Raw genomic sequence first — 20,330 nt, forward strand, 5'->3', positions numbered from 1 at the left:
GCCGGATTCAGCCTCCATCCCGCATATGTCGCATGTAGCGTCGTGCAAAATGTTCCTGCTCTTCTTGTTTTCCTTCGTAGCTAGTCCTCCCTGAATGATTCTCCATGCAAAGATGCGCACCTTGTGTGGGATTGGTAGTGCCCAGAATTTCTTCCACACTGGTCTTGTACCATCCGGGTTCGAGCTCGAAGAGCCGGCTCCTCCAACATCATCACGCAGATCCATCCCCAGCTTGTAGGCACTGCGCACAGAGAAACAACCAGATTTTTCAAAGTGCCAGGCCACAAAATCCTCTGAATCCCGCCACGGAATGTTTATACTCTTAATGGCCTCCACGTCATGCCGGTAGAAGAAGCGCTCAAGGACGTCCTCCTTCCAGCTTCTACTTTCATCATCAATCAACTCCCTGACCCATTTCAGCCTGCATGATCTTTTGCGTCCCGACGGCTTTAACGTGATTCCGCGAGGGATCCAAGCATGCCTCCATATCTTGATACTCGAGCCATTACCGACTCTCCAGATAGCTCCTTTCTTCAAGAGTTCCAGGCCATGCATTATCGCTCTCCAGGTGGGCGACACCTGACTCGGAAACGCAGTATCTAGCAAATCACCATTTGGGAAATATTTGGCCTTCAGAATTCGGGCGCACAAACTGTCCGGGAACTCTATGAGCCGCCATGCTTGCCTTGCTAAAAGCGCTTGGTTAAACACTCTGAAATCCCGGAAGCCCAGTCCGCCCTGGCCCTTCCGGCGCGTAAACTTCTCCCATGCAATCCAATGAGTCTTCCTCTGATCCTCGCCTTCTCCCCACCAGTATTTCCTCACAACCCGGGTCAATTCGTTACATAGTGTCCCCGAGAGCTGGAACACACTCATGATGTACGTCGGGATAACCTGGGCGACGGACTTAATGAGCACCTCCTTGCCACCTGATGAGAGGTGCTTTTCTGACCATGCTGACACCCTTTTAACCAGCCGCTCCTTCAGAGGCAGAAAACGATCCTTCTTCAGCGTGCCGTCTGGTGTAGGCAAGCCCAGGTACTTAGCTTCGAAGTTGATACGTTCCACGCCAAGAGTTAGGCGGATTTGTTCCTGCACTATTGGGTCCAGGGACTCACGGGCGAGCAGAGAGCACTTGGACGCATTGAGCAGTTGACCCGTTCCAGCTTGGAATCATTGCAACACTTGCTTGATGCGATCAGCTTGGGGCACGTTCGCTTCAAAGAATACAAGGGCATCATCAGCAAATAGGAGGTGCGAGACCCCCGGTGCATTCCGGCTGATCTTTAACTCCTTCAGGCCACCTGCCGCAATCTCATTCTGCAAGATTCGAGAGAGAGCATCAGCGACGAGCAAAAATAAGTACGGGGAAAGTGGATCTCCCTGGCGTAGACCACGAGTCGGCAAGAAAGGTTCTGATGGAACCCCATTGAAGCGAACTGTGTAGCGTACGGAAGTAACACAAGCCATGATCCACCGTACCCAGGAACTTGCAAAACCCAGCTTCAACATCGCTTTTTCCAAAAAACTCCAGTCGACTCGGTCATACGCCTTCGAGAGGTCAAGCTTGTACGCACAAAAATTTGTACTGGCTGAGGTAGAGCTCTGAATAGCATGGAGGCATTCAAAAGCAATCAGTGCATTGTCAGTAATGAGCCGGCCAGGAATAAAAGCACTCTGATTAGGGGAAATAATATCCTGTAAAATAGGCCGTAGCCGGTTTACCAAGCATTTGGAGACAACTTTATAAATGACATTGCACAAGCTGATTGGTCTGAACTCACTAAGCTGCTCAGGGTGTGCAACCTTGGGAATCAGAACAATAGCCGTTTCATTTACCTCTTGGGGCATAACTCCATCGGCGAAGAAAGCTTTAATCGCTTGGATTACGTCATTTTTCATCAGAAGCCAATTGCGCTGAAAAAATCTTGCTGGGAATCCATCTGGGCCCGGCGCCTTTAGGGGCCCAATTTGGAAGAGTGCATTGCCAATCTCCTCATCAGTAAACTCCTTGCACAGCTGCGTGTTCATGTCCTCGGAAACCCGCTCCTCAAAGATAGAGGTGAGGCTGTCTGAATCCACTCCATCATCTCGTGAATAGAGTGACTGGAAGAATTCCTTTGCCATGGAAGCCATCACAGAAGGATCATCGCACCACTGCCCGTTATCAGCTTTTAATCTTTTGATTCTATTTTTCCTCGACTGCCAGATAGCTTTTTGGTGGAAGAACTTAGTGTTTCTATCTCCCTCCCGCAGCCATGAAATACGGGACCGTTGGAGCCACATCATTTCCTCCCTATATAGCATTTCATCCATCACCGCGGCCGTTCTTCTCGCCTCAGCTCTGCTATCATCGTCCATCTTGCCATTCAGTTCAGCAAGTCGGGTCCTGAGTTCTTCCAACTTTCGACGAACAGACCCGAAATTCTCCCGGCTCCAACTGTGAAGTGACTGCATGACTCCCTTGAGTGCTGAAGCAAAGGAAGCCAAGGAAGTTTTTGCTGGCCCGCTGTCCCATGCCTCCATAATGATATCTCCGAGGGATTGCTCCCTCTCCCACATAATCTCATATCGTAAAATCTTCGGTTTCACTCTTTGCACATCAGCTGACGCAAGCCTCAACAATATCGGACAGTGATCGGAGCACGGTGATACAAGGTGTTCCACGGATGCTTGATCGAACAGGTTGGACCAATTATCATCGGCCACGGCTCTGTCCAGACGCACCCGCACGTTTCGACGACCAAATTGTTTATTGTCAAATGTCCACGGCAATCCAACAAAACCCAGGTCGTGCATCCCACATAACTCAAGTGCCTCTCTGAATGCCTCCATCTGTCTTTCTCCCCTTTTCGTGCTAGAGAAGTGCTCAAACTGCCACATGGTTTCATTAAAATCACCCATCATAATCCATGGTTTATCGGACCGGGATTTGATTCTCTTCATAAACTCCCATGTTAAATATCTGTCCTCAACTCTTGGCTCCCCATAGAAGAAAGATATTCTCCAGGGTGGTGACGCCGGGTCCTCTTGGACAGAAACATCAATCACCTTGTTAGAGATTGTGATCAGATTCACAGCTAGGGACTCATCCCAGAAAAGAGCTATACCACCACTACGGCCCACACAGCTCCTGGCGAGGCAGCCTTTCAGTCCTAGGCGCCACCTTAGGCTTTGCATACGTTCCTCGCTCTGTCTAGTTTCTGAAAGGAACACCAGTTTGGGGTTATACGACTGCACTATGGCAGCGAGGTCACGAACTGTCCGGGGGTTCCCCACCCCCCGGCAGTTCCATGCCAGCGCATTCATTGCTCCTGACGGGGCTCATCGTGAGCTCCCGTCAGGGGTGTTGCGGGTGTAGGTGAGCGTCGGCTGCGTTTCGCAGGGGACTCGGCATCTATCACACGCTGCTCCTCCGATTTCACATCATGCGCCACAGTTTCAGAACTTAGCCCATTCTTCCCGAGTTCCTTGATCGACTCCAAGATGTTGGCATGCACCACGGTCTTGGCCTTCTTCTGTTTCTCTATGTCTCTGTTAGAGCTTCCCACGCCAAGCTGGAATTTCTTCTCTCCACCAGAGCCTGATTTTCCTCCTTTGGTCACCGAGAATCTCTGATGCATGCTTATACGAACTCCAGCACCTGTAGCAGACAGTGAATTTTCCGATGTCCCGCTCGACTCCATAAACGAATCTAATCCGGACACCTTATCTTTTGCCGCCGTGGGTGGATACACGTTCAGATCAGGTAGCTGAGACTCCACAGCCATCTTCTCGACCCCTGCAACCAGATTCTCAGAGTGCTCAATTGGCACACCTTTTAGCTTGTCTATCACCAAATGGTTCGTGTTGTCCTCTGCACCCTTGTCTCTCCGGGTACCAAACATGCGGACGTGTCCGTTCTGCTGTCCAGCAGACGATCCAGTCGCTGACAGGACCCGACGCTGTTGATCACCACTAAAGTTCAAACCCCGTTTCACATGAGATGTATCAGCGGGGATCGTCATCTTCCTCCCTACGTTCTTCTTTTGTGGTGAACAGCGGAGCGCCTTCCCAAAACGATTCCCGTCCACTCCATCTTCCTCATCTGGACATTCCTCTTTGTCATGCCCAATTCTTCCACAACCGAAGCAAAAATCTGGTATGTTCTCATACTTCACAGCAAAAACCATCAAACCATGTCCTCGGACCTTCTGTTCCACTGTATGCTGAATTGATTTCTCCAAGGGAAAATCAACCTTGACTCGCTTGTAGTTCTGAATGGCTTGCCCTACCTCCAGCACCTTGCCAAGCTTGGAACCCAATGCCCTAGCAAAGCCATCTGTTATCATTGTCTCCGGGATATCGTAGATGCGCACCCAGAGAGCAATGGAATTTATAACAACATCTGAAAATCTGCACACTCCATCATAAGGCACAAAAATAACGGCATCTCGTTTGTGCTTCCACGGGCCACCCCCCACCACTCTACTCCAGAGTTTCTCTGAGTTGAATTCCACCAAAAACCTATTGTTTCCAAGTTCCCTCACTGGTATTTGCTCCTGCTTCCCCCAAATAGTACTCAATTCATTGAACATACCCCAAGTGGAATAGGGTTTACCAGAATAAAACCTAGCGATCGCCAACCATCTCTTGGGCATATGCTTTGCTTCTGCATCCTCCTCGAAAACGTACTCGTCCTCCTCTGCAGCATCCTGATCCTTTGCCTCTCCAACCAGGACCATCCGGCGATCCTCGGATGCATGTTCCTGCACTAGAACTGCCTTACCCTTGCTATCTCCTCCCAGACTTGCAGCTCCCTCTACTTGCGCCAGGAGAGGTTTGAGTTCCCCTGTTTCCAGGTTACCATCCCCAGCGAGGCCCGCCATTGCACCCGGAGGCAAAACCCTAGATCAGTTCACACAACGTAGGCTTCAGGTGGGCAATTTCCTCACCGAAAATCCCTTATCACCCCCCACCACGAACGTGAGAATAGTAGATCTGAGGTCGCGAACCGGAGCTTTCGTGGGCGATCACGAGGAAAAACCCTAGACTTCCTGGCACCAGCGTTGGCTACTTACCACCGCCGTCAACGTAGAGTCCTAACACTTTCCGGAGTCGAGATTGGATCTCCACGTCCAGGTGGAAATATATGGTCAAGCAGAGACCCAAGCCCCGCAAGTTGATACGGCCGCACGCACGGAGTCCCAAACGGGCGAATCTGCGACGGTTATCGCGCGAGGGGCCCCTCCGCGTTCTGCCCGACGTCGCCGCCGGCAGTAGATTTCTCACGAGAGACCTAGGTCTCGACGCCAGCGCCGCCGTCGCCTCGGAATCGCCTATCCGCTTGCTCCGTCATTTTCGCGGCAACCTGAGATGCTAACTCACAGATTAGTTGACTTATCTAGCAGACTTGAAATTACTTTATAGACAAATTAAAACGCTACACTCTTCACTGCTCCGTTGGATGAATCAGCAGTGTCGCTCGAGGTCAAGAACAGACGATGAACTGCATACACAGCATATACACCTCTACTGTACTGGCGCATCCATCATGATTTCACACATCGGACCGAGTACATGCATGATCCAATCCAAGAACTAACTGAGAAAAGAAACACAAATAAGTAAGGGAGTCCAAAGAGTCCAACTAGCTAGCTAGTAGTACGTTCATTTATTTTCCACTAGCTAGTAGCTCGCCATGGATGAATGGAACGACGATCAGTTGATGCTTGTGCTGTTGGCAGCGCAGCACCCGAGTCCTCGGCGCTGCTTGTTGCCTTTTTTCCCGGACGCCCTCCTCCCGGAGTCGGCGGCGCCGCCGTCGACGCGCATCAGGGGCGCGGCGTCGGCCATCCTGAATGAGTCGTCGTGCTTGGTGCGCACCTCGACGCAGGAGCACCGGTCCAGGGACGCGAAGAAGGCGCCCCGGATGCCGCCGCCCACCACCTCCGCGGCGCGGCACAGCGGCCTGCCGCACCCTGCCGCCGGCCCGGGGGCGGCGTGGTCACCTGCTGCTGGCGGCGGCAGCCCCCGCGCGCGGCGCTCCCGGCGGAAGGCGAAGGGGACGCACCGCGGCGAGGAGGACGAGGAGGAGGAGGCGAGGGTTGCCATGACCGCGATCAGGGACGCGTGAGCACTGCAGAGCAGTGGAATGGAATTTTGTTGTGCCGCTGCCGCTGCTTAAAATTAGGAGGAGAGAGGATGCCTTGCCACGTCACGGCGCACATCACATGCATTGCACTGCATCGATGCGATTCTTCCTCCTTTTTTTTTCTTTTGGTACCAAGAACAAGGTATAGATTCCATCATCAAGCAGAGCGAGCAGATGTTGGATGTTGGAGCGAGCGAGGAGCGAGGGAAACGCCACAGCCACCGGGGCAGTCATGGTCACCCCAGAGCCAAGACCCAAGACTTGCTTTGTGTGTGTTGGTGGTCATCGGCTAAGTCTGCGTCCACCCATCCCATCCACTGTTGTCTCTGCTTGGCTACGGGAGTATGTGCCCATTTGACTTGCATGTGGTGGTTCGTCCAATACCAATACGATGATGATGGCCGCCAATTGGAATTGGTACCTGCAGCGGCCAGCAGCATCAGCAGTGAGAATTGGATTGTGTTGGATCGGATCAGGTGCATGCTGCGTATGCATGCTCGGCTGTCGGCAGCTCGATCAAACTTTGCTCAAGATCCAACAACTGATGACCTTCGCCGTTCAGCCATTTCACCAGTCGCGGTAGGTCCAGGTGAGAACTCTGATGCAGGTTGCTCTGACCTCCGATCCACTCCATCCTTTTGCATGCCAAAAGGTGACGCTGATCGATGGGTGATGATGCACCTGCAATTGCCCGGCAGTAGCTTTGCTCGTTTCTCTTCTCCATCCAGATGCTTTTTCTACAACTTTATTTATTTGTTCCCATCCAGTGTGAAAAGGCTACATCGTGCCCTAGCTGCTGCTGCTATCCACATGATCCTGGTTCGCCTATCTTGCAGCATCTGCATGCCACCCTATACTCTCTGCATCACACACACTGCTCTGCTCTTGATGCCGTGTCGCCATCGCACTCACGCCCCCCGCGTCTATCTGCTGCCCTGCTGCATATATACAGGCGGATCATATCACAGGCCCATCCAACGCCACTCCATCCGGAGCTAGCTACTCCTACTAGCTAGCGCACGCCACGGTTCAGAGAGCTAGCCATGGCCCCGCACCGCCGCTGCGCCCGCACCCTGCTCCTCCTCGTGGCTGCCGCCGTCGCCTCCGCCGCGCGCGACCTCGACGCCGCAAACCCGCTCCCTGCGCCGGCCGCCGGAAACAAGCCCGACCCTGCTTACCACGGAGGCTACGGCGGCGCCATCCCGGGCATCCCGCCCGGCGGCTTCTACGGCGCCGGCCCGGGCAACAACGGCGGCGGCGGCGGGTGGGGCGCGGGGTACGGCGGCCCCGGCGGCGGCGGAGGGTACGCGCACGGCGGCGTGGAGGTGCCGACGGTGGTGTGCCAGGAGAAGGGCCCCTGCTACGGCAAGAAGGTGGCGTGCCCCAAGCGGTGCTTCTGGTCATACAGCCGCTCCGGCAACGGCTACGGCGCGGGCGGAGGCGGCGGCTCGTGCGCCGTCGACTGCAAGGCCAAGTGCACCGCCACCTGCTGACTGCCTCACCTCACTCATTGCTACCCACTGATCAATCGAGATATATAGCTGCATGCTCAAGCAGGTCTACATATCGGAGTACTATAGTATATAATAAGTCGTTACTATATATGATGTACTTTCACCATGCATATTGTACTATGTGAGATGCTAATGTAAGCATTAGCATATTGTACTATGTGTACTCCTAATCAAATAAGTTGACATCATGTTGCTTAACTTTTGCATTCAGATCAGATCAGTGAATTAGATGGAAAGAAAGATCCATTCGGTATTTTTTAGGGAAAAGATTCATAATTTTTTTAGAGTGAGAGAGATTCATTCAGTAATGAGTAGGGAGCCTCTGTGCTTGTCCAAAGGCCTCCTTAGCTTTTTGCTCACGTCGGCCCATGTTCCATTTGGGCTTCGGGTTGGGTGCTCTGCTCCGCACTTGGTGGGCTGTTCGATTTCGCATAGGAGGCCCATTGCAGACCACCTTGCTTTCTTCCCCTCCCGCCAATCACTGCATCAGATTGGGTGACGCTGGCTGCATCTAAGCCCTCCAAAACAGATCCAACCGCTCCTTTTTTTGGGCCCACAGTCAAGCAATTGTCGCGCTAACAGGCCGGAAAGGGACTCCAATCCCGTGCTCTCGTCGCCCGCGGTCGCCGGGGAGAAGGCCGCCGCCGCCACGTCTGGCCGCTGCAACGCCTGCGGGAGGCCGTGCTTGGCCGCCGGGCTGCCGCGGCGCGCCGCTGTAGGAGGCCGTGCGTGGCCCTCGCGCCCTCGCTGCGGGAGGCCGCGCGGCGCCGTCAGGCCACCGCAGCGGGAGCCGTCGGGACGCCATCGCGGGAGGGCAGCGGGCGCGGCAGGACCCCTGCTGTCGCGACCGACAAGTACTGCTGCATTTAGGTTCAATCAAAGATGGATTTATTTTTCCTCTGACTTTAATGTAGCCGGGATTAATGTGGAAGCTCTTGCTATTAGCTTTTGCTTTGAATTGAGGGAGATTAAGGATGCATGATGCCAAGGTTTTTTTTTCTCGGCGAAATTTTTTCCAAAAAAAATCCGAAAATCATCTTTCTCGGTGTTTTCCGCTCAAAATTTTCGGTTGTTTTCAATTTGGCCCGGCCCAAAACCAGGCCACCCCCGCCAGCTCCTAAGCCTAGCGCCCCACGGCCCAAATGCATTCTATTCCCCGTCTCGGCACCAAGACCCTGCTCGGCACTTCAGCAGCCATGGCGACGACGGCACTGCGTGCCTGCGCGGTCGTCCCCTGGTCGCCGTAGCTGCCGCGGCCGCGCACACCGCCTCTCCCAGTCTCCCGCGCAACGGTCCCGCGCGCCGGTCTGCGCGACTGCGGCACTGCGCCCGGCCGCCCGCGACGCACGGCGGCCTGCGTCGCACGACGGCCCTAGCCGCCGCTCTACGCGACTGCAGCACTGCGCCCGCCCGCCCGCTCGAGTGCTGGGACGCCGGGACACTGGACTCCTAGCTCCGGTCCCCAGCCCTCGCTGGCACCAACTTCCCCGATGCACGGATCCAGCAGCCCAGCACTGCTTAGAAGGTGAGCCTCTTGGATTTCAGCCGTGCTTGCCGATTCCAGCAAAGTTTTCGTTGTTAGATTGTTCGGAAGTAATCTATGTTATTCCCTGTACAAAATGAGGGATTTTTTTTTTCAAATTTCATCCGAAAATAAAACGGTGAATCCGAGAATTTTTTGATAAATCCGATAAATGCGTTTCTCGATGACCTCCGATTTTTTTTTGTTACCGGTAAGAAAAACTCTGCATGATGCAAGTCAATGTCAATCAATTTCCATTAACTTTTAGCACACACGAGTCATACAATTATTCTGTAATTCTTGTACTATTTCATTACAGCATCACTGATTCCATTCATTCAAATTACAGAATACATGAGTCATACAATTGACCCTGTCACGGCCACGGCCTGAGCCGCGCGGGCTACTGTAGCGCCGCGGCACAGTAACTTTAAATCAGCTTACATAGCCGGTCCCTGGGAAGTTAGTAACTCCGGTTCGAACTTTTTGCGCGAAGCGAGGACAAAAGCGCAAGAGAGTTATTTAGCAGGTGTGGTTTACTCAATGTACAGAGTAGATTTTAACCGTTATCCCGAGCCGGGTCGTTACAGGGATATCAGAGCCATATTCTCGCGGTTTTACACCACGTACGGGCAGAAGTGCGCGCACATGAGCACGTTGTGTGCGCGTGGGAACACCGATGCTACCAGCATGTGGACGGACACACATGGACTGCTGGCAGTGAACCCACAAATGTGGCACATGAGATCGTTAGAACTAGACGTATGGGACGTGGCCCAAGAGATGAGATCCTGCTCTTTTGTCCCGTATGGGTAAGCTGGTTCGACGGGGATGTCGAATCCTAACGGGGGGAGATTGTCACGGCCCACGGGCCGACTGGGCCGCGCGGGTTACTGTAGCGCAAGCTACTGTAGCGCCGCGGCCCAGTACCTCCTTTAGTCTCAGACTGGAAACGGAAAGAGAGTTGAACCAGCTTAAATAGCCGGTCCCTAGGAAGCTAATAACTCCGGTTCGAACCTTTTGCGCGAAGCGAGGACGAAAGCGCAAGAGGGTTATTTAGCAGGTGTGGTTTACTCAATGTGCAGAGTAGATCTTAGCCGTTATCCCGGACCGGGTCGTTACAGACCCAACTCTCACAATGCCACCCTCCACCAGTTCACATCCGATCGGCAGGGCAACTGGACCACTGCAGTTCACAAAGCCAACCACTGCTTTGCACCGGGCAGAACTACCACGGCAGGGGCGACGTCCTTCCTCCAAGCGGCTTCAGGCTATCCGCACTCGTCGTACTCTAAATTTATCCTTTAAAAGAAATATTTTGTCCTAGTCATCGATATTCTCTCATCTACATCCAGTTCCTCCGCACTCATTCATACTCTATACACATCCTCCATATCAACTACCAAGCCAAGGGCCCGCATGTCATAATATTTTTTTTTGTTTTCTACCGTCCCACCTCGGTCACTCTCTCTCCTTCCTCCTCTCTCCCATCTCCAACCCCGACCCGCGCCGCTCCTCCCCTGTCTCCGGTGGCTGATCCGCCCGTCGCCATCTCCCTTCCTGCTCCGCCCCGGCGGCCCTCCCCCACGGCGCGCGCGCGGCACGGCCTGCCTTGCCGCCACGATGGAGCAGGGGCTCCGGCCTCTAGCGTGGGGCGGCCTCGGAAGCAGGGGATCCACGCCGGTTTGCACCAACTCCCTCCCCATCCCTGGCCGACGGCCATGGCCAGGAGCGGGTGGAGCTGGGGTTGCCGTTGGCCCTCGCTCCCCACGCCGCCCTTGCTCCCTCCTCCACGGCGCGCGCGCAGCGCGGCGCTCGGCGAGGCACAGAGGGTGGAGCAGACGTGTGCACGGCCGGGGCAGGCGGACGGTGCGCGGCGTTGAGAGGAGGAGGGTTCGGAGCCCTGCGCGGGCAAACGACGGACAGGCGCGGCACGGCGGTCGGCCTGGGGCGACGGCAAGCTCCGCCATGGAGGCAACGGCGGTGGCAGCAGCGGCCGTGGTGGGTGCGCCTCACGCTCTCGCTATTCCTCGCCCTCGCCTGCGTCCTCCTCGGCTCCCCCGACCCAGGGCCAGCCCTATAATTTTAATGACCCATGGGCAAGAAAAAAATAAAGACCTGTTGAACTAACTTTTAGTATCAAAATTAGTAATAGTACGAAATCGTAAAATTTACTTTGCAATATATATGTAGCTCATAAAACATAACAATAGTGTAAAAAATAAAAATAATAACTATTATGATTATCTCAAGTGAAAATATAAAGCTTCAATGCTTTGTAACAAACCGCTTTCACGCATTTCTTGATGCAAAAATATTCAAGAACTATCTCAAGATTAATATTGTCCAAAATATCCTTCTCCATGCTACTGTTACTGTTACATTTTGTAGAAACTTCTTTCAACTGCTGCTACTGTTAGTGGAATAGTGTAGAGAATCCAATATGCAATAGAGACAACTTGGATAATAATATGCAGATTTAACAAACTGAAGAATCTCAATTGCTGATATCAATTCTTGTTTGCTTGCAACACTTTTATTTCAGAGAAAAAAATTATTTAAATCAACATTAGAGTCGTTGTCTTGAGAAAAAAACATCCAAATCAAAATTTATAACTAATTATCTATATGGTCATGGGCCCCGGGCGGCCTCCGTCCCCATCGGGGAAATTGCCATCCTGAGTGCCTGCCCTCCCCTCTGAGCCGCGCCTGCCCCGACCCCGGCCCCTCTGTCTCCGGCGAGCGCGCGCGGCCTCCGTCTCCGCCTCCCCTGCTTCCTCCAGCAGCGCATGGAGCTCGCCCCTGCCCCCAGGCCTCCTTGCCGCCGCGCCTACCGCCGCCCCTGGAGCCGGGGCCACACCCCTGGCGGCGGGCCTCGCGGCGGCCGGGCCAGCGGAGGCGCGGGGCCTCGCAGCGGCGGCCGGGGTTGGGGGTGGCGGGGTCGGCCGGCGTGTCGAGCTGCCGGGGTTGGGGGGGGGGGCGTGGTCGATCTATGGCCGCGCCGGCTGTGGCGGAGGCCCATGCGCGCCGCGGCGGGCCGGCACGCGCGTGCCGCGGCGGGCGGCGGCCATGGCGCCGGCGGCCTGCGCGGGGCCATGCGGGTGGCAGCCTGCGCGTGGCCATGCAGGCGGCGCTCCTCGTCCCATCCTCCCGCGCCCTCCCATGGCGGCGGCGGAGGCGAGCAGGGGCGGCGTGGAGCAGAGCGTGTCAAGGTAGCAGCTGCGGCCGGTGGAGCTCGCAACCGCGAGCGTGGAGCAGAGCGTGTCAAGGTAGCAGCTGCGGCGGCGGCGGACGCGTGGTGGGGCGGGGCGGGGCGGCGAGCGGACGGAGCGGCGGCCGGCGGTTCTCCTGGCGCCAACGGAGGTCGGGCCGCGCGGACCCCACGACGTAGCGCTCCTCCTCTACCTCCGCTGGATGTAGCGGATCGGGAGGCCTCCGCTATCTTAGCGTACCGCATAGCGGACGCTGGTGCGGAGCTTTTTCCGCTATACCCGTCCTGGAGGATGGGGTAGCGGTGCCGCTGCGCACAGCCTCAGAGCGGCGGCGGCCTTCTTCCCCGGTGAGCGCGGGATCCTTTTGGGGCGGCGACGCGAGCCCTCGAGGGGGCGCCTGGCGTGCGGGTCGTTGGATCTGTTTTGGAGGGCTGAGATGCAGCCAATGTCCCACCGTGACATCCTAACCCAATGTCACCCAATCTGGATCCCCAATCACTCCCCTCCACCCTTCTTCCCTCATTCCCTGGCGGCGACGGCTGGGCGAGCGGCGCCGCCCTTCGCCGGCGACGACCACCCACCAGGTACGCCCTTCCCTTCCTAAGCAATCTGTATTCGAATCTGACACACTGAATTCGGTTCTTTAATGGATCCGCCCCTGCATTTTTGCCAGGTGCTCTTTGCTGTCTATCATGTGCTGGGAAATGAGGCCGCAGCTCGGGACGACGCGGCGCGCCATCTGGAGAAGCTGGCCCGTCCTATGTTCACACCACAAGCTGTCCACATCTTCCCACTCCGCAAACAAGGTCGCCATGGCCACCGCCTCCCCGCCACCAGCCGAGAAGATGAGGAACAAGGGCACGGTCATTGTCATCTCAGGCCCGACCGGCGCCGGGAAGAGCAGGCTCGCGCTGGAGGTGGCCAGGAGGCTCGGAGGCGAGATCATCAGCGCCGACTCCGTCCAAGTCTACCGCGGCCTCGACGTCGGGTCCGCCAAGCCGTCCGCGGCGGAGATGGGCGCGGTGCCGCACCACTTGATCGACATACTGGACACCACCGACGATTACTCCGCCGGGGCCTTCTTCCGGGATGCCCGCAGAGCGACGCAGCATGTCCTTGACAGGGGCCGCGTGCCCGTCGTCGCGGGAGGGACCGGGCTCTACCTGCGGTGGTACATCTACGGCAAGCCAGATGTTCCGCAATCCTCCATGGACACTACTTCCGCTGTGTGGTCTGAGCTCATCGGTTTCAGGGAGAGCGGCCAGTGGGAGGAAGCGGTGGAGCTAGTGGTCCAGGCTGGCGACCCCAAAGCTCTGGACTTGTCCGTGAATAACTGGAATAGGTTGAGTCGCAGGCTCGAGATTATCAGGTCATCAGGCTCCCCTCTGTCTGCCTTCACCTTACCGTACAATTCGTTTCATGAACATCAAGTTGACGCCAAGCTAACCGAGGTCTCCGCTGACGGAAATTGTGAAACCGGGAAGCTGGATTACGACTTCTTCTGTATTTTCCTTGCAAGTTCACGCGTTGAGCTGTACCGGTCAATTGATCTGAGGTGTGAAGAGATGCTGGCTGACACAGGAGGCTTACTTTCAGAAGCGTCGTGGCTGCTTGATATCGGTCTGCATCCGCACATTAACTCTGCAACTCGTGCCATTGGTTACAAGCAAACCATGGAGTACCTGCTGCAATGTAGGCAGAATGGTGGCGAGAGCACCCCACAGGAATTCCTCCAGTTCCTGGCCAAATTTAAGAGTACATCTAGGAACTTCGCAAAGAGGCAGATTACCTGGTTCCGCAATGAGATGATCTACCAGTGGGTCAATGCTTCACAGCCCTTCGAGGAAGTTGTTCAATTTATTTGTGATGCTTACCATGACCGTGGTGCAAGGGTGGTTCCTGAATCACTTGAAATGAAAAGGGAAAGTTGCATGCATAAAGCCTGTGATCTCAAAACCTATCGCTCAGAGAACAGGGTGTTCCGTGGGGATGACGACTGCTCTCATATTTTGGATTGGATTAGGAGAACACAGCGGAAATGAGGTCTAGTTCTACTCTCTAGTCCTTTTTTTTCCACCTTGAAATTGTCCTGGTTTTGGGTGTTGACCAATTAGCAGATGATTTTTAGGGCAATACATAGATAATTGAGGAATTTAGTTTATAGGTTTGAATTCTGTTTTTCATCATAGTGCAAATGCCTTGGCAAAGTGCCACATCGGAATGAAAAATCAGGTTGCTTCTTTGGCATCTCCCTCTTTGAACTCTGTAAGGAGCTTGGATGCTATTTTCTGGGGCGCACTGGATTTTGTTAATTTTGTTAGCTGGAATTGAATAGCAAATTGAATAGCATACTTTGCGAAATTGAGATGTGCTGTTTTGAGGACTATCCGTTTTATTTGAAATGAACTGTACAACTGTGTGTGCTGACAATTCTGATTTTGCCGTAGAAGTAGAACAATTCCGCTAGTTGTGCTATCAACCATGCATGAAGCAATGTAACCAATACATATTTGGTCATCTGTTTGGTACTGGTTAAAAGAAGAAATGTAAAATCCAAACTGGTAAAGGTTTCAGGTTGGTTTCAGCTGGTTTCGAAATGGAAAGAAAAGGTTTGTTGAGCAATCACTTTGAGGTTGTCTGATCATATTGTTGCGGAGCAACCAAAAACATATCAGACTGATGTAGCTTTTTCTTTTGGCTTACGCTTGATATATGATCCCAAACATGATGCTCCACTAATGTAACTAGGTGTAGATGAAGCAACTGTTGAATCTTATATCTCAATCATTGTACACACATATAGTGTCCAGTTCTTGTATATGTGCTGTATATTGGCCATGAATTATGAATGGCAGTCATGTCTGTGGTACTTCCTGAAGAATTAGCATAGCTTTCTGTTTAGAGGCTCTATGCACATTTCAGCATAACAAACAGCATATCTTAATGGCAGCTAGGTTTGACTGTAGACTTAATTTCTGAGCTTCAATGATTGGAACGTGTAAATGGCTTCTATTCTTGTAGGATGAGATGGCAGAGCACCTGCCATTTTTTCCCTCAAAGGGGAAAAAAAAGTATACCTGAAGATATTGGTTATAGAGTCAACAAGTCAACTGTGTATTGGTTGCAAATGGTATTTGTGTTATTTTGAGCCTCAAAATTTTACCCCAAGTTTGCTGCTGGCTGCAGGCTGCTGCTAGGTAAATAAACTCATTTGGGATCAAACATAATATACTCAACACTCTATAACATGAATAAATTATGTGTTTTGTTCTTTGGTGCTGGATTAGCCCCATGTATCCATGACTAATCTACTTCCTCTAGCTGTTTTTGCCCACAGCTGAAAGAATTCTATATACCTACTTGTTTCTGACAACCAGCTAGAGGAGACTGTGACTCTCAGTACCAGCCTGGTGAGGAGTCTCCTGCAACCACTCTCCTTAAGGTGCACCTTAAGGACAACTCAGTTTCCAAGGATCTCTATGTTTGTCAGAGTAGCAATGATCTTTGATTGATAGCTTTAATCATTATATATGGATATTTTGCAGCAGAGTGCCTTTGTAAATTCATCTAGGTTACTTCTTAATGTGTCAATTTCAATTATCAGGCAATAAGTGCCTCTAGTTTACAGTGCAATTGTGATTTTACCCTCATGTTTCTTAACTTTGTGATTTTACCCTTACTCTTCACAAGTCAACATGATTATGCCCCTGGTCAATGCGATTTTGCCCCCAAGTGAACGGTCCAAACAGGGGCAAAATCGTGTTGAATAGGGGCAAAATCACATTAACTTGTGAATAGCAAGGGCAAAATCACAAAGAACTCCAATTTCTCATGTTTGATCCACGACATCCAATGGTTATGAAAGATCTCTATTAGTTATGCTGTGCAAAAGCTTCACAGTAGACAGTAGACCTACTATTTTTTCATATCCATGTTACAGTGGCATCTTAGTTTTTTCTCCCATGTTTTCTAGATATAAAGTTTTGTTAAGTTGAGCAGATATCTCGGAAGATCATAATTGGTCTCTCCAAAGACCTGGGGCCATGGTGAGTGGTGTGTCCTGGTGAAAACCTCCTCTGTGCTGGGGCCAAAGAGCTGGAGGTGGAGCAGCTGGAGTGGAGATGGTGTTGTGTTCTGAGCTACACTGCACACACCATTTTTTCCCCTTTTTTAGCTGATGAAGACTTGACTTTTTGTTTAACTGAGGAGAGAGCCTGCGAGCTCCAGATTGCAACAACTATACTCTTTCCTGATGCAATGCAAAACGGCTGAGGCTAAAATCCTTGTATAATTCTGAAAAGAGAAAAAGAAAGGAACCCTAAAAATGATCAGAGACTGATCTTTTGTGTTTAATAACAGGAAGATGTGATGCTTTTGTACGGAATTGGTGTCGATTGCCTCTGCCTTATTTCTGGGAAGCGCCTTCATCATGTAGGCTACATGCAGTATGTGAGTAAAAAAGCACCGAACCAAAACCGTGTCAATCTGCACGTGTCGATTGTGGCCTGAACGCTTTTAATACGACTCAATTGAAGGAAGATCACAGCTGGGGATGTAGCTCAAATGGTAGAGCGCTCGCTTTGCATGCGAGAGGCACGGGGTTCGATCCCCCGCATCTCCATCTGCAATTCTTTTTTTTATTGTTTTTTTCTTTTTTTGAGTGCTGACTCCAATGCATAATTCAGCAACTGATCGATGACTCCAAATGTTTGGTTGGACCCTTCAATTCTTCCACTGAAGGTCTGAATGCAGGCAGCTTTCTTCATCACATCGGGACGAAAAGAACGCGTGGTCAGCAACTCTGACCGCGCACGCGCACGTTCATCACTCGGTCGGCGGTCGGTCGGTCCACACGGACACGCACGTTTGAAGTTTTGAAGCATCATCACCATTCACCAGGCCGGATCACGCACGTCAGTCAGCTTCAGCTTCAGCTTCAGCTACCATTCCATTCCTCCATCTCAATCAGGTAGGCATTCAGACATTTCCACTCCGCCCCATCAGGAGAAGAGAGACTCCAGAATTCCAGATGGCCTCCGCGTCAGATCGTCACGGATGAAATCAGCTAGCTCTACCTCTACCTCTACCTCTACCAGAGCGTTCCCTCCACTCCCAATGACTGCAACCTGTCACCACCACTACCAAATATATATGCTCATGCTCGTTCATCGCAAGTAACTACCAATCCACAAATAAAACACCTGATACCAATGGATGATCCTCGTTGCTTGCAAGAAAATTGGAAAGACTTTGTTTCTCAGCATGCAGCTGGACTACTGCAACACCTTCATCCTTCAACATTACACATACACTTGTTACAGTGATATACCAAGTCTGTCTATATGAACACCGGTACTTGCTGGTAGTAGTAGTAATTAACAGAGAATAACTAACTAGAGTATGACTATTGACATTATTATTCAACATCATTAATTAATTCATCTATGTATGTCTGCCTGCCTGTCTAATGCATGCGTGGTGAGGTGACTGCTGCTGTTGATTCTTGTATGCTCGATTCCCTTCCTTGTTTCAGAAACAAACTACTCTGTCCTGTAATAACCAAGAAAAAAAAAGGAGAAAGCTTTGATTTGCTACATCGATCCCTTCCCTTCTCTTCCCTTGATGCGTGCGTTGCGTCACGACGACTACATGAGGCCGCCGGCGTTGGCGCCGTCCAGCCCGGCCAGCGGGAAGGAGAACCACGGCGAGCCGTAAAGCTGCTGCTGCTGCTGGTGGTGGTGGTCCCCTGTAGCGCGAACGGCCACCGGCTGGTGCGGCTGCACCGCCGCCGGCAGCTGATGATGCTGCGGCCGCGCCACGCCGCCCCTGCCCGTGGGAGCGGGCGGCGCGCCGGTGAGCCTCTGCACGAGGTCCCGGAACTCCCGGGGCTCGACGCGGTACACCTTGGGCGGCGGGGGCGGGGTCGAAGCGGCGCCTCCCCCGCGCCAGGGCTTGGCGGGCGGCTTCTGCACGGCCCTCAGCGCCGCCTCGTGGGCCGCCGCCGGGCGCCGCAGCTCCGCCTGCAGATCCATGGAATTCGGAGGAGCAGAGAGCAGCCAAGGGCGGCTAAGCAGCAAGCAGCTGTGAGGAAGAGGATGAAGAATGAGGTCGGGTGGTGGATGGAGATGGATATATACGGAGGCCGGAGGGGTGTGTGCCTGCGTGGATGTGGATGGATGGATCGTGGAAGAAGAGGGAGGTGGTGGCGGGCGAGGCGACGACCACGTGGTCGGAGCCGGAGGGTGGGCCGGTCAATGCTGGGAGGCGCCGTGACCACCACCAGCAGTACTACAGCAGAGCCCCATGAGGTCCTTCCGTTCCGCCCTTGGATGCATCACCACCTGGCCTAGGTGTTACCGACCACCAAGCTTACATTAGATAGCCTCTCCGTCCCCATCCCCTTCGATGTGATGTTCTTGCTACGTGCATAATCCCATTTGCTATCTGTACAATAACAATTTCAACTGAATTTGACCTCAGGTGTACTTGAAAGTGGCACCTTAATACCGAGACGTGCCACGATAACTTAATTGTATTTTTTTTCACATTTTCATTTCGTCAAATCTCTAGAACAAGCAAAGAAGATTCCCTAAGACTAACAAAACTAAACTTTGATTGTTGAGCACGCCACAGCAGCAAGCCAAAGAATGACCTGCTTAAGCCGCCGTTTCAGTTGCACCTCACCATCAGGCAGTCAAACAGAGGCGACCACTCAATACATTAATTCCATGGATGATCGATCCGAGAATCTGTTGGCTAGTTGCTTGCTTATCTCAAGAAACACGTACCTTGTTTAATCTATACCTTAATAATTTCAAGATATCGACAGGTATTAGCTAGGTACCAAATACCAATAATCCAACTCTGCAAGCTTGACGTGAGAGCCCCCCTGTCGTCCTCTGCTCGGGCGACTCGGGCGGCGTCCCAGTCGCCGGCGGCGCCAGCCCCTTCCCCCTCCCCTCTTCCTCGCCGTCGCCGGAGGGAGCTGCTGGAAGTCCGCGCGGCTCCCTAGGAGGGTGGCAACGGGGACTCTTCGAGCTGCGCGCGGATCTAGCGGGGGACCGCGGCCGGCGATGGAGGTGCTGGTGGCGTGCGCGCCCAGCGAGCTGCCGCAGCGGGGGCTCGCGGCGGAGGTGCCGGGGTGGAGGTGGCTGATGGCGGCGACTGCGAGCTTGGCGACCAGAGGTGCTGCACAGCGGGGGTGCTTGCCGGTGCGGGCGGCGGTCGGCGAGGCTGGTCGGCGGGGCTCCTCCGGCGACTTGGCGGCCGGATCCATCGTCCCCATGGCCGGATCTGCCACCCCCATGGGTGGATCTGCGGCCATGGGGGGCGGCCGCGCGTGGGGTGGATCTGCGGCCATGGGGGGCGGCCGCGCGTGGTCAGTGATGGAGGGCGGCGGTCCAGCATCTGGGGCCGTCTTCTCGGCGGAGGGCAATGTGACGGGTGTCCGCGCGCCATGGATGCGGTGACGGCGGCCTCGACGCAGGGCGTGGTGCCTGGTGCGCGGCGTCCGACATTCGCCGCAGTGGCGTCCACGGTGCGAGGCATGAGGGCGCGTGTGGCGTCGGTTTCGGCGCGTGCCTGCGCGCGGTGTCGGCGTAGGAGTGCTTCCCTCGCGCGGGGGCGGTCTCTGTGGCGGGTGTGCGGCATTGTTGCGCGACGCTGCTTGCGGCATTCAAAGACAAGGTGGAGTTCGACGGCATGGGCGTGCGGAGGCGCGGCGGCGGTGTCGTCCCGGACTGGTTGTTGGGCTTTGGTGTCGGTTTTCCCACGCTGTGCGCATGCAGCTTGGGGTTGGGATGCTCCGGGCGAAAGCCCTCGCCGGCGTTGCTGGTGGGATGACAGCGGTGTCCTTGACGTCGCTTTCCCTGTTGGGGGTGTTATTTTTGGAGCTCCAACTCTACTGCAAGGGGTTCTCTAGGTGAAAACCCTGTCCTCTGACGAGTGAC

General features: G+C 53.7%; 4 protein-coding genes and 1 non-coding gene across 11 annotated transcripts; 3 read left to right on the forward strand and 2 right to left on the reverse strand.

Moving 5' to 3' along the window:
- Window positions 1-5,388: 5,388 nt before the first annotated feature.
- LOC120663984 lies at window positions 5,389-6,125 on the reverse strand. The gene has a single exon (XM_039942940.1). The coding sequence runs from the start codon at window positions 6,091-6,093 to the stop codon at window positions 5,701-5,703; it is 393 nt and encodes a 130-aa protein (XP_039798874.1). The 5' UTR covers window positions 6,094-6,125; the 3' UTR covers window positions 5,389-5,700.
- Window positions 6,126-7,037: 912 nt separating this feature from the next.
- On the forward strand, window positions 7,038-7,845 carry LOC120667074 (glycine-rich cell wall structural protein 1.0-like). Its single transcript, XM_039947092.1, has one exon. The coding sequence runs from the start codon at window positions 7,177-7,179 to the stop codon at window positions 7,624-7,626; it is 450 nt and encodes a 149-aa protein (XP_039803026.1). The 5' UTR covers window positions 7,038-7,176; the 3' UTR covers window positions 7,627-7,845.
- A 4,314-nt stretch (window positions 7,846-12,159) lies between these two features.
- LOC120667075 (tRNA dimethylallyltransferase 9-like) lies at window positions 12,160-16,760 on the forward strand. Of its 7 annotated transcripts, XR_005672073.1 has the most exons (5): window positions 12,161-12,965; window positions 13,055-14,424; window positions 15,403-15,578; window positions 15,759-15,823; window positions 16,381-16,760. XR_005672073.1 is itself a non-coding variant. In XM_039947094.1 (3 exons), exons 1-2 carry the CDS (start codon window positions 12,853-12,855, stop codon window positions 14,421-14,423), a joined length of 1,482 nt encoding a protein of 493 aa, XP_039803028.1. In that variant the 5' UTR covers window positions 12,160-12,852; the 3' UTR covers window position 14,424; window positions 15,759-16,760. The 7 variants fall into 7 exon arrangements, 3 of the variants coding, with proteins under 3 accessions (XP_039803028.1, XP_039803029.1, XP_039803027.1); XR_005672074.1 differs by lacking the exon at window positions 15,403-15,578 and having other exon boundaries at window positions 12,160-12,965; XR_005672071.1 differs by having other exon boundaries at window positions 15,403-15,823.
- A 169-nt stretch (window positions 16,761-16,929) lies between these two features.
- Window positions 16,930-17,002, forward strand: TRNAA-UGC. The gene has a single exon. It is a non-coding gene; the product is annotated as a tRNA-Ala (tRNA).
- A 581-nt stretch (window positions 17,003-17,583) lies between these two features.
- Window positions 17,584-18,557, reverse strand: LOC120667076 (VQ motif-containing protein 29-like). The gene has a single exon (XM_039947096.1). The coding sequence runs from the start codon at window positions 18,411-18,413 to the stop codon at window positions 18,027-18,029; it is 387 nt and encodes a 128-aa protein (XP_039803030.1). The 5' UTR covers window positions 18,414-18,557; the 3' UTR covers window positions 17,584-18,026.
- Between the last annotated feature and the right edge of the window lie 1,773 nt (window positions 18,558-20,330).

The sequence above is a fragment of the Panicum virgatum genome, chromosome 3N (genome assembly GCF_016808335.1).
Source record: "Panicum virgatum strain AP13 chromosome 3N, P.virgatum_v5, whole genome shotgun sequence".
Classification (NCBI taxonomy): Eukaryota; Viridiplantae; Streptophyta; class Magnoliopsida; order Poales; family Poaceae; genus Panicum; species Panicum virgatum.

What these genes read in the sequence shown, in the direction of transcription:
- LOC120667075 (XM_039947094.1), top strand. Translation starts at nt 12,853, where the DNA reads ATGTCACCCAATCTGGATCCCCAATCACTCCCCTCCACCCTTCTTCCC. An exon ending in CGGCGACGACCACCCACCAG is followed by an intron (nt 12,966 to 13,054) that starts GTACGCCCTTCC and finishes CATTTTTGCCAG; the next exon opens with GTGCTCTTTGCTGTCTATCA.
- LOC120667074 (XM_039947092.1), top strand. Translation starts at nt 7,177, where the DNA reads ATGGCCCCGCACCGCCGCTGCGCCCGCACCCTGCTCCTCCTCGTGGCT.
- LOC120667076 (XM_039947096.1), bottom strand. Translation starts at nt 18,413, where the DNA reads ATGGATCTGCAGGCGGAGCTGCGGCGCCCGGCGGCGGCCCACGAGGCG.
- LOC120663984 (XM_039942940.1), bottom strand. Translation starts at nt 6,093, where the DNA reads ATGGCAACCCTCGCCTCCTCCTCCTCGTCCTCCTCGCCGCGGTGCGTC.